Below are 13,774 nucleotides of genomic sequence, written 5' to 3' on the forward strand. Positions count from 1 at the left end.
CTGACGATTATTTTGATTTGCTACTTTTAAGACATCTCTTAAGAAATGACTCTGTCTTGTCATTCGCCCCGTCATGATGTTTATTTTTTCATTCGTTTACGCCTCCTTTTATACTTCTTTTTCTCTAAAGCTCGTAACGCTTTCCGAGTGCCATAATTAGCCGCCGCGCCTAAACCACCTAAAGCAACGGCTTTTCCACCACTCACTAAGGCTGGAATAGCTGCTGCTAACAGAGGAGCAATACCTCCTCTCTGTCTTCCTACACCAGGTCTACCTTTTCTTCTTTTTCCTTTTTGTTTCATGATGACGAATGCGTTGGTTTGAGATAGAACGGCTATTTATATCTTCGTCAAAGGTATGAACGCGTGTTGTTCCCTCTGCTTTTGTTAAATGACTCCAAATGCGAAAACAGTCATCCGAGGCAGGATGTAAATCCAACATAAAATAACCAAAAGGACGGGCTGTTAGCTTTAAAAACAATTTGAGTACTTGACGCCATTTTTCAGGGTACACTTGAAGCAGTAAATGTCGAATGCCTGTCTTATCCCTGGGTGATTTAAAACAAATCACATAGTGTGCATTGCGGTTAATAGTTTTCGCAAACTTTCCCGGGGGAAAGAGATCTTGTGTAATATAAAGAGCGGTAATGCCTCGATGGTGAGAATCTTTCGTAAATAAATCCAAGACGCGTTTATCACTCCCTGATTCTTCCATTAAATCATCCAAAATGAGTATGCCATGATGTTCAGGTTTAAACCATTTAACAAGAGCCCCTTCGGGAGGAAGTCCTTTGTAAAAATTAACGTGTTTTTTCATGCGATCAAATCGGGGTTGCCATCGATCATAACAATATACCACTTTTTTCGGAGGAGGGTCAAACAATGTTTTTTCTTTGAGTAATTTTTCCACTAATTCGCTTTTCCCACTACCTGAGGGACCCGCTACAATCACACTAGAGGGTTGTCGAATCATTTTCGCCGTCTGTAATGTTGTACGTTATCTTTTATACCTTTCAGCGCTTGTTTCCCTAAAAAGGCGCCTAATTTGATAAAACTAGGAGAAGGACCAGACAACCCCATGGCTACCCCTTCGGCAATTTTATCCACAAGACGTGGTTTTCGCCTAAATCTCGCACCCCCTTTTTGACTTTTTCGTTTTATGACTCGACGTTTTCGCCTTCGGGCCATAGTTGTTGATACAACCGCGGTGAGGTCAACTGAATGAGGATTAGTATCTGATCTTTCAAATGCGTTTCACCTATTCCTTTTATATGATTTTTTAAGTCCCACCACAACTGAGCTTGCACTAAACATCGTACAAATTGCCAATGATACCCATCCCACAGATCTGCTGGATCCAGACAGAGTTTGATCCATTCTTGTTTGTGATCTTTCCAATAAGACCATTCTTTTTCTAACAGGGCATCGAGCACTTTTTGAACATCCCCCCGTAATATCATGATAAAAGTGACACAGTCAGAAGTAACACACACACAATTTTATTAGTGAATGAAAAAAGAACAACGGTTTACATTACATTGCTCATACTCTGTCAGCTCTGTTTTAATGAGACGCTGCAGTTGGTCTGCGACTCGCCTATCATTTAACACTAAATTATTGGAATGCCACTGAGCTAAAAAATCTTGAAAAGAGGCATGTCTGGCTTTTGCTTTCAAAAAGAAAAGGGCATAATGCCCACACGTAAAACTATCCATGGCTTGTAAAGTCTGATCACTGCTAATGATTTCTTTCCACTGGCTCAACCAAGCTTGTAAGGTAGGATTTTTGTAGGTAGAAAGAGGTAACCCATAACTGTCAAAGACTTCACATGTAGTTCCTTCGGTCCAAAGGGCTAACCAATGTTCACCCGGTTGACTAGCTGGATCTGTGTTAACAATGTAAGCATTCACTCGTTTCTTAGACACGGGAGGTAATTGATCTGCTGGAAACACGCCACGAAAATAGGGTCGTAATTCGCGATCGTCTTCTGCTAAGTATTTGAGGACTGTATCACTGAGAGGTACGAACTCCATCCTAGCTGTTGATGGAATAAAGAATGCCTCCCCACTGGTCTATTTCATAGACATTTTCGTACTCACTCCAAATTACCACGGTCACGTTGTGACCTACATTGGCTCTGAAGTCAATTTCATAACTGACATTCCCCGTGAGTTTAGGATTTCTATAGCTAGGATCATCCGCATCCCCAGGAGCATTGTTAAACATGAACAAGGTACAATTGTTGCCTTGTCCCCAGTCGCTTGGGAGCAGCATGGGTACCCTGTGGTGCTTGTAAGCGCCTGACGCTGTGAGGAAGCGATCATAGCCTACTAAATCTTCTGCTTTGGAATTGCCTGTTAGTTCCAAGGCTCTATACGGGTATTCTTCGCCGTCAATCCGTTGTCGAACTCTGGTGACACCAAACTTTTCATAGGCATAAGGGTAATACTTCAGACTTCCATTGTAATTCGTGGAATTCATGAGTCCGATAATGACTTTGACAGGAACCTTGTTCAAGAAGACATTGTCCTGAGACCAACGAGTGCTGTTTCCATCGAACGAATACGTTCGGATTTCGCTTCGAACTACAGGGTAGCGGACTTTTTTGGTTTTACTCAAACTTCTTTCTTTTTGTAGCCTGGAATACACAGAGGCATTGAGAGTGACTTTTTTCATCCACAGAGTGACAAACAAATCATTGTCTCCCAGTGTTGGAATCTTTTTGTTGACAGTCGTAGTCGTGTCTCGGGTACCAAACAGAAACATGTTGCTGTCATTCAAATACAATTCCAAATCAATCTGCACGTTAGGAACCAAACATTTGCCTGTTTTGAACACCGCGATGTGGGGTTTGATGATAAAGGTATGATACGCTTTGCCGAGTAAGCGACTGGTGAGTGCTTTCAAGCCTGTTTTTCCACTCCAGTCGTTGGGGTTGGGTTTATCATTAGTGCCTGCATTGGTAGGGGTTAATTCTTCAAGGACATTGAGTTCATTCACCCATCCTTGAGCTGCCAAGGTCGTTTCTCCTTCTTGGCGATTAAAATTCTGTAGGGTTTCTAGGTAAGCTTTCTGGTGATAGGCATTGCTTTGTTCTGTCATCAACACTCCGTTGAAAGACACATTCATTTGATTAAAGAGAGAATGACCAAAATTGTTGACGCAATAGACATATTTGGTATCATTACCATCCGAAGCCCCTGTTTCATCATTGGAAAGTCCTCCTGTCCCTGTGGTGTTCATACGCACTTTGATTTCTAGCTTGGTTTCATTCAAATCATAATAATCATCCCCTGCCGGTACAGTAAAAAGAATAGGACGTGTTCCAGTATTAGCTGGTTTGAAAGGAATCCACCGTTTGGCTTCATACCTATAGTCAATGTTGGGAATGTCAAACAGATTCAGCGACATGTTGACGGACTGATAGCTTAACGTCGTCTGCTTCGTCTATTTATACGTTTCCGTCCTTTGTTTTTCCAAGGGTAGATGACTGGATGCACTTTCCCTCCTTTTTGTTTTCTTAAAGAACGAAGAATCGTTGGATCTAATTGTTTATAGGTAGTGGATCCCCATGGGTTGGTAGGTTGTCTAAAAATAGTGCCTCCGCGTTGATAGGGAGAATGGTAACGACCCACTGATCGTTGATGTCTTATGTGAGATTGTGAATTTTGTCCTCGCCGCATGTTTTACACACCTAAAATGTCTTTAACACGTTGTCGTTTCTTTTTATAGGTTTGTTTGGCTTTGGTTTTAACCGCAAGACCAATAGCCGCGGGTATTTTACGTTTGAGTCCTCTTTTTAAAACGTCTCCTGAACCTTTTAAGGCTTCGGAGGTTGACGCTCCTTTTTCATAAGCATGTAATCCGTGTCCAATCGAGCGAACTACACTCGGCCCCGCTAATTTTACCAATTCTTGCATAAAACCACTCCCGTACATAGTGGGGGTATGATAACGCGTCAGTGATCCTCCTAACATGTTGTTTGCTGTAGTTGTGATGTTTCCATAATACAGGGTCTCTTTTATACTTGTTGAAAACCAAGGGTAATGATGGTTTTGCCTGGGGATAAGACCAACAAGGACCCATCTGGTGTAGCCAACGACACTTCAATGCTTTCCATGTGTTGATTTCGAACTCGAATCCATTCACGATGGTAAGGTTCTATGGTCGCTCTCCCTTCTCCTTTTCTTTCTAATTCCACTTTTCTTAACAGCGAATGTCGTTGTGATCCTACAATGGTGGATTCTACAGCATCGCAATAAATCATGACCGTTTGTTTTACGGTTCCCACATGCGTATTAAACAGGACATTCAGATTTTGAAAATGCCAATCCACAGTACGCGTGAGATATAGATACGATTGACCGTTCTCTTGTTTGACTTTGAATAACGAGTTTCCCCCTAATAAATCTGATGGACTAATGCTCACAAAATGCTCTCCTAGCCATTGATACTTATCATTGCTTTTGACGGGTGGAGTGGATGTCGTATAAGTGGTTGTGGGTAAGACAAAGTCTAAATTGGGTCCTAACTGGTATTGGTTGTTTTTGTCTTTGAACAATAAACCAAACTTTTCCGCAAAATCCACATGTATCCCTACAGAGGAAAGGGGGTGAATTTTTAGCTGTCTGTCACGAGCAAACGCATCTTCACGGGATACTTTTTTCAACACGAGGGTGTTTTCGTTCCATTCAAAGGTGGGTTTCCAAGTAGATTTCAGGGAAACAGTGCCTGTATTACCTTTGGTTGTTTTCCAAGTGTCGAAGGTTGACTTTACATCTTCCATGATGGTTTGTTCCATATGGGTCATAATATTCTGCCATAATTGATGACCTGAATAGACAGGATACGAACTACCCATGACATCTTTCAAAGTCACAGTTTTGTCTTTGGGCTCAAAGTTAATAAACCAATCACTGGCCACAGCATGACGCTTGGTCAAGGTGTAGCGATAGTTGAGTATCTTGGTGTCACTATTACTGTGAATGACCGCAGAACTATGTCCTACATCAGGGACCGAGACACTCCACAAACTGGCTTGCCAGGTATTGCCTTCTAAATTGAGTCGCACCGGTAAACGCACTTTAAAATTATTATTTTGGTTTTGGGGATGTTCGTCCGTGGGATCGCTGATCAAGGTTAATCGAAAACTCTTCATAACACTTGCAAATCTTTTTTCCAAACCCAAGAGTTATATTTTTTCGGCCAACCCTTCCAAGACACAAAGACTTGTTTTCCTTTGCGTTTTAAAACTTGATCAATACGAAATAATGAATCGTCTGCGACATTGACCTTTTGCAGATCTGGTTCATAAAACGTTCCTTTTATAGGAGACCCGTCCCATTCCGTGAGTTTATACGTTACCACTGGTTTTGTGGTATAGATTTGTTTCACTAAAAACACTTCTTCGGTCCACCCAGGCAAATACCCTTTTTTAAAAGGACGAAATTTTTTATTGAGTCTTACTTTATCACCTACTTGACATTGCGGTTTTTTCACTTTGTTGTCTTTTTTCGTATCGTATAAACGATACCAAATTTCGGTTTCGTTGGACTCGTTGACATTGACAGGTTTTTCTTGAATACTACGATGATAGGAATGATTATATGCTTTCACTAAAGCAGGCAACACATCAATATACTTGAGCGTATTATGCGCAGTAAAATAGCGAAACATGTTCGTTTTCAAAGTTCGATTCCAACGTTCCACTACGGAACCGTGAGGATCTCCATGGGTAGAAAAATGATTCACACCCTGTTTTTTAAAAAAGGATTGCACTTTAACATTATAAAATTCACCGCCAAAATCCGTTTGTACTTTTTGAGGTAAACGATCTCCTAATCTTGCCCATAGTCTTTGTAAGGCTTCTACCATCGCTGTTGCGCTTTTACTCTTTAACGGTTCTACCCAGGCGAATTTTGAGAGCACATCAATCACCGTCAGTAAATATTTGTACCCTTTGTTGTATTTAGCTAGTTTTTGCATGTCTACCAAGTCCATGACAAATTGTTCGTTGATTTTAAACACCAGGGTGGGTAACGTTTTAAAACGTCGACGCCTTGGTTTATGCAGGGTGTAACTCAGCACTTGTTGCAGTTCCTTCTTGGCTTGGGACACAGGAATCTTGTGTGCTTTGGCAAATTTGGCAATTCCTCCCAGTGATCCAGGTTCTGTAGGATCGACATAAGAAGCAGATAATTTTGTTTCCATGGTACGATAGATACTGTCCTGCTAAATACGAAAATGAATACATGTTCTTTGAATAATGCTTCCTTAAATAGCGAAACACAGTTACTCCTTCAGAAGGAAAGTGCCGATGTAACCAAGTGATGTAAATTGCATAATGTCCCCAGGACAATTGGTTATGATACATCATAAATTTAAACAGAGCAATAGGAGGACAAGTGTCTTGAAAGAAGGCAGAGTCTGCACAAATATGTTGGCAAATCCACACAGTACTTCTATACTGCAGATTTCCCATGACGAAAGGACTGCTTTTAAAAACAAATCACCCACTTTATACCCTAACCCTAATCCCAAGGGGCTAGGGGTTTAACCCTAACCTTATTAGCATTTTAACCCTAACCCTAGCCCTAACCCTAATCCCAAGGGGCTAGGGTTTAACCCTAACCTTATTAGCATTTTAACCCTAACCCTAACCCTAATCCCAAGGGGCTAGGGTTTAACCCTAACCTTATTAGCATTTTAACCCTAACCCTAACCCTAACCCTAATCCCAAGGGGCTAGGGTTTAACCCTAACTTTATTAGCGTTTTAACCCTAACCCTAGCCCTAACCCTAATCCCAAGGGGCTAGGGTTTAACCCTAACCTTATTAGCATTTTAACCCTAACCCTAACCCTAACAAGAAAACAACCACAAACAATTCCTTTTCAACACTTTTATTTAAACATTGACAAAACTAGTAATTGCCTGTTTCAGAAGAGTACCTCAAAAGATACCAGTTCCATATGTTCTAAATGTTTCGTACGAATAGGGTAACAAACCCGCTTCCTTTCTTCGAGCATTGTTTGCATCACATTCTTGAACAAATCTCTTTTCTTTTTCTTGTTTTTGCTTGTCTGTTTCTTCTGGAACACATACATTCACTAAATGAGCAAAAAAACGTTCCTCAACTGGCGTTAAAGGCAATCCCTTCTGCTTTCTGTTGCGACAATAGGAAGCCAAACTGCACACTTTTTCAGGCAAATAACCAAAAGGCCAGTCTTCATACACTGCTTTGGCGATGGCTGCTTCGTTCTTTTCATACTTTTCAGCCCCGGGAGGAGGTTTCCACTCATCATGTTTGCTTGCTATGCATGCATTTAAGAACTTTTCATCCGCAGATGAAAGAGAATGACCTTTGCTTTTTTGTTTTTCTAGATACTCAGCTACATTTGCATCAGCTAAAGGAAGATGATGCCATCCTTTCACACGAGAATTAAACCTATGGTTGGCAATACTAACAGCCTCCTTCCATTGCTCTCGTTTCTTGAGCTCCTTGGCTATCTCTGGACTCGATTGAAAGGTGCTTGGCAGAGGGGTGCTGTTCCAAGGATTCTTTGTTTGCGCTTTTCTTTGTTCTTCTTGCTTTTTGGCTGATTCAGCAAACGTTTTGGCTGATTCAGCAAACCATGCATGTTGCTGATTCTGCTCTGTTTGAGTTTCGGCATCTTGTTTGCTGTACCAACCATTGCGCTGTTTCCACGTTTCAACATTCGCTTCCGCTTGTTGCTTCCATTCTGCTCTGCTCAGGTTTGTCGCATACTTGAGTTTATGGATGGGTCTCTTATCGATAAACAGTGGTGTGTGAATCCACTGAAAATATTTGCAGCGAGTCTCAGCTGAAGCGGGTGTTCCACAGGTTAAGAATAATTTGTTCAGGTTTCTGGCTGTCTTACTAAGGCGTAGAATAGGAATTCGTGAGCAATGACATTTCAAATCTCCCCATTCGGTTTTTACTTCTGCATGCATGTCTTTCTTTAAGGCATCATACACTTTCAGTTTGTCTACATTCTTTCCATAAAATCTTGGGCAGAGTTTCTTTTCTTCAAAACATGACAGCAAAAAATGTGTGTTGAAAGGATCACTCTCAGTAGCTCCAAAATCGACGCTCATCATTTCAAGGTCTTCTTCTCTACTCATTTCACAAGTCATGGCTGCAGAGTTTGTGATTTGACCAGAGATTGCCCCAATTTTATAATCCTCCTAAGGTCCTTAGGGTATTGGGCAAGATCGGGCAAGAATCCCCAAGGGTGTTAGACAAATAAACACACGTTTTTAATAAGATCACAATGTTTAATTTTAAACAACAACAAACTTTTTTACAACAACCAAGAACAAAGTGTTTTTAGGGAAATTGAAATCCTCCTGCCTCTACTTTAGGTCGTTTCTGTAATCTTTCTTGTACCATCTCATGCATTCGTTTCTTGAGAGCTGAGGGTGTAGAAGCTTTAGGGACCTTCACAGGTTTAGGTGCTTGGTGAATCCACTGAAAGTAATTACACCTGGCTTCTCTCTCCTTAGGGCAGCTTAGGAACACTTTGTTTGGATTTCTTGGTGTTTGACTGAGCTTGAGTCTAGGCACTAATCCACAGTGACAGGCAAAGGTTCCCCATTGTTGATGGATTTTGGGATGAATGCTGTTACAAATGATATCCAACACTGTCTGCTTGCTGTCTACATTGCCAAAATACACGGGGCATGTATAACCATTGGCAAGTCCTTTTTCAGGCAGGACAAAGTTGGTATGCAAAGGTTTGCTTGCATCCATCAGATACTCTTGCAAAGCCAGTTCTTCTAAATTAGGTACATCGAATTCCCCTTCTATAGGCCACCATTCCACTTGTCGACCATCTGGTAACACAGCGACTCCTTCTTCCATGATATGCACGGGATCTAGGTCAGGTTGTGTTTCCATAGAACTCGGTCCATTGAATAGATCTTGGCAGTCCTGCTGCATTTCCTCATAGGAAGGAAGTTGTTCATTGACAATCATTTGAGGTTCTGGGTCCAGGTATTTCTGCAGCCTAAATTTATCACCTGTAGTGTAATGGGATGCTGTCCATTCTTTTGTAAGAGGTTCAGCATTCTCAATCATTGGAGGTTCTGGCGTTTTTAGAACGGATTGAACTACTTCTACTCCTGTCTTATTTTTGGCTTTTCTGGCTTTCTTCTTGGGAGCTTCCATGTTAAACGGCGGTTCTTGCAGATAACACATAGTGAAAAAGCACATCAAATACACAGATTTATACTTACTTGACATCCCTAAGGGAATTGGACATGTCTGGGCAATGACGTCACTTCTGTCACGAACTCACACGAATCACCCCCTTGGGACATGAACATGTTAGGGCAAACTATAAAAGAGAGTAATTAGCTCATTTTTATTATTAAACAACATGACTCAGCCAAATGACACCTCGTTTTATGTGACGCTGACTAGTCAAAAAACACAGGAATTTCCACACAATTCACCCACACAATTTCAATACCGTTTGCCTCAAAGCTTATGGTTACCGGGCAAATGGAAAGTGGGATTGGCAAGTGTGTTTTTACCTGGCGTTTCCAATCCCATTCCCCATGTTGTCACATCCCATGTCAGTTCCTCTCCGCCCAAACAACATGACATACTTCCTACCAAACCTTTCAGTATTCGGTCGAATCACAACCTGTACAAAGGGAGTAATACCGATATTTTATTTCAACAATATGCCAAAGCTTTCAAATCAAGTCAATCTCAAGAATTTTTGTCCAAACTTAAAACAGCAGATTTGCAAGATGCCTCCAACGGGTTTGATTTTATGTCCAAATGCATGCGATGGATGGAACAGGATTTAAACAAAAAATTACCCACGGGGTATGAATTTGCCGACAGTACCGATAATTGGAGAATAGATGTTTCTGCTCAAGATAATTACACGACTTGGCTGCTACGACATTACAATATTAAAAGTACCAACAGAAAAAGTGTGCCTTATTTAGCCATTAATTTGATCTTGGCTAAACAAATGGGATGGGTGGTAGAAACAGCAAACAATGTGTTTGCGGTGGGACCAAATTTACTCATGGAACTTCCAGATGGTACTACTGGCGTAAAACCAGATCCTGCAACCTGTCTCAATGCAAAATTTACTTTTACTCAACCCATTCATATAGTAGACGGGTTGCTGTATCTTTGCTCCACATTTAGTTGGCGCTTTGTGAATTTAAATGAAGCCTTTGACAAAGCGATTCATCAGGCCTATGAAACCCCAAAAACAGTTTTGAATGTGTTCAAACCATGGATGACTAACCTTTCATTATGGAATATGGATCTTGGACTCGACTTGGACGATAAGTTTGTAGATCTGCCTGTATCTCCCCATTATTGGAAACCCACGACTCTGAGTGTGACTTTGTTAAGAGGGGTACAAATTGTGGATGGTGTATCTCACGGAAAATACACTGGAAAACTGCAGATTGATATGACCTCCTTAACTCGCAACAAAACTTATACGGTCGCATTAGAGTGGTACCAAAAGGATGCGTGGTTGTTTAACCGTTCTAACTTTGGTGCTGATGGTTCAGGTTTACAAGTTCATCATTTGCGGGTTGAAAAACATACTCATGAGCAAAACAAAACCCATTTGATTTATTATCACACTCTTACTATTCAATTCACTAAAACTTCAAGTAGACATGCTAAACTAAACATCGAGTTTGACATAGGGTTTCCACTGTCAGCGAAATACTCAGATGATTTGAAAGACAACACTTTTTTAGTGTTGTATGGAGTAGAGGGACATGTAGAACAGGTACCAGATGTGTATGATGATCACCCGGTCATTCCCTCTTCTCACACAACAACCGAAACAACGACTACCAGTATGGGGGACAAGAAAGCATCCACACTTCCTAAATCTCATGGAACAGACAATTTACGTCCTCTGTTTTTGTCTTGCAATTTAACTAAAAGCATTGATGGAAACAAAACCATCATGAAGTCTGTCGCTTATAATAACCAAAAAACGCTGATTGAATGTAACCCCATTCAATTTTATTCCATGCGGAGTTATTTGGTGGACATTTTAGAAGTGACTGTGACAGAATGGAATAACACTATTCCCGACTTCAATCAGGATAGTCCAGTCATTGTCACCCTGTTTTTCAAGAAAAAGCTGACAGAGTCTCAACGCAAATACATTAAGTTGGATGAATCATTCGACCGTGACCAGCTCATATAAGCATGCATGGGCAACACAGTTCATTCATTATGTGTGAGCTCGAGTGGATCAACATCGCTAGTAAATCACTAGCTTATTGCGCTCAGTTGTTGCAACAGATTAAACAGCTCAAGGAAAAGTTTGAGAGACTCCAAGAAGAAGCGGCTAGACTGAAAACTTTGGTTCAAAAACAAGAACAGCTGGTACAAGATCTAACCGAAAGACATGGGGGCTACGACACCGTCTACTAAATTGGAACAGCTGTTAAGAAAAGTACAGCCTCGTCAATTTACCTCCTACCAAGAATTTATACGAGCCTTGATGATTGAGACATTGGCCAACACAAGCATGACCTTTGATCAATTGAATTACGACTTGTTTGCTTTGAACCGAGAGGTATTTCATCAAGTGAACAGAGAAACCACGGCATTTTTTAAGTTATTGGCTAACAAGCAACAGTGCTTCCTTCCTGATGGACCAACTACCTCACAAGATCAATACTGAGCAGTCCAACAGACTCGAGGAAATTTTACAGCAAATGGACCCTTCGCTACTACAAGGCTACAAAAAGTTTATACATGAAGTTATTATACAGGGCATCAGCTATCACAATCTTACGTTTGACGCTTTAAACTGTTCTTTATTTGACTTCAACAAAGAAGTGATGAATGACATTGTTCAAAAAGCTATTTCTTACTACGAGATGCATGCACCAGAAAAGATCAAGTCCTATGGGAATTGAACATGCCTGGGCAATGATGTCATACATCTTCTATAAAGCTCACGTTAAGCTCAACTCATCATAAACATAATACAATGGCTTTCACTGTAATCTCTGGCGGCGCAAATGGTGTGGATTTAGAAGCAGAAAAGTTAGCAAGACACTATGGTTTACCAGTACATGTCCTCATACCTCCTTGCCATCCGAGAAAAGCCTCCATACAACCCTTAACTCATCAACATTTAGCTGAAGCGATTCCTATCACAACTAAAGTGGCTTTTCGTCTCAACAAACAGTTAACCAACCCGATCAGTTTACAGTATATACATCGAAATTATCATGTGGTAAAACAAGCTGACATGGTGCTGGCGTTTACCTGTTTTGAACCAGAAAAAAATGTTTGCATGGGCGGAACAGGTTGGGCCGTGGAAATGTGTAAAGTCCTCAACAAAGTCTTGTATGTGTATGATGTGGAGCGGAACGTGTGGTTGTGGTATAATCCTAAGCAAGATATGTTTTACGTCTGTGATCAGATGTCAGAAGAACAGTACGCTATACCTACACTCGTGAAGAAAACTGCCATCATTGGAATGAGAAACATCTACGATTACCCTGAGGCTCTTTTCGAATTGCAAGAGACTTTTAAACGTAGTTTACATTTACCAAAACAAGAAGACAAGGATGTAAAGGAACTTTGTAACCCATTTAAATTTTTAACTATTTTATAAGGTTTTCTTCATAAGGTAAAATGATTTTTATTTTCGATCGCCATCACACGTCTTTGTTCCAATGGATCTGAGAGTTCTTTCTGAATGTGTCGCATCATAGACTCACAGTTTAAGATTTCTCTGACTGCTTGAGTGTTTTTTAATCCCTTGCTTTTGCAGACTTTGGTCCAGCAGAACTAAAGACTGTAATGCTATGCATAATGAGGTGGGAATCATATCCACGCAAATTATGGAAGAATACAGAAATGTGTGTTGTACGCCGCTTGTTTAGGTTACATGAACTATGGGCCGCTCCGCGGTACTCCCCTGTGACATGATTGTGATCTCTCACTTTACACCATTTTTCTTCTTTCTCATAGAAATAAAATCACACTATTGTTAAACTTTAATTACAAGAAAAATAATAATAATAAAATAAACATTGTTCACCTGACTACTTTGTTGTGATTAACTCGGAAAGGGGCTGATAGTACAGTGGTTTAGTATCCCTGCTTGTCAGGCAGGTGACCCGGGTTCGATTCCCGGTCAGCTCGTTCTTTCTTAATCTTGCGATGCTAGCAAGGTTGGGAAAGACTTTTTTTCTTTACTTATAACCCTAATAAACATTTAAGACTAGTTTAAAAACGTTTTAGAACGTTTTTACACAAGATTCGGTACTGCGCATGCGTAGTACACTGCGCATGCGTACTACGCAGAGGACAAAAATTCTGTACCACATGTCTAAGCCATTCCCTTTATCCACATATATCAGTTCACTTTTACATATTCATTAGTAACTAAGTTCCGAGTCCTCTCCGAGCGCCATCTTGAATTTTTAATTTGATTGACAACTTAGAACAATAGCCTTAAAACAATAGCGGCGGCGGCATCCTTTGAGACCACTACTGACGCCTAGTACTACTCACTATCTCGGATTTACTGAATTCAAAAGTTTCCGTCATCACGTATAATGTAAGGAAACAGGGTGTTTCGCTGTGTTGCGGAAACTGTTGTTTGCTGGCCTTTGTGACATTGTGGTGTGGGTATTTTTTTGGATCTTTTGGATTCTTTTGGATAACGTAAGCTCTCTAGATGAGCCCTTTGTGCTGTTGGAGCAAATTGTTTAATAAATAATTATTGTATAT

The 13,774-nt window shown here is 40.7% G+C and overlaps 1 protein-coding gene across 1 annotated transcript; it reads right to left on the reverse strand.

Moving 5' to 3' along the window:
* Positions 1-2,033: 2,033 nt before the first annotated feature.
* LOC140945106 (uncharacterized protein F54H12.2-like) lies at positions 2,034-3,410 on the reverse strand. Its single transcript, XM_073394168.1, has one exon. It carries the CDS (start codon positions 3,408-3,410, stop codon positions 2,034-2,036), a length of 1,377 nt encoding a protein of 458 aa, XP_073250269.1.
* Positions 3,411-13,774: the final 10,364 nt, after the last annotated feature.

Source organism: Porites lutea, chromosome 8 (genome assembly GCF_958299795.1).
Source record: "Porites lutea chromosome 8, jaPorLute2.1, whole genome shotgun sequence".
Classification (NCBI taxonomy): Eukaryota; Metazoa; Cnidaria; class Anthozoa; order Scleractinia; family Poritidae; genus Porites; species Porites lutea.

Coding starts and splice junctions, on each gene's coding strand:
- LOC140945106 (XM_073394168.1), bottom strand. CDS start 3,410: ATGTCGCTGAATCTGTTTGACATTCCCAACATTGACTATAGGTATGAA.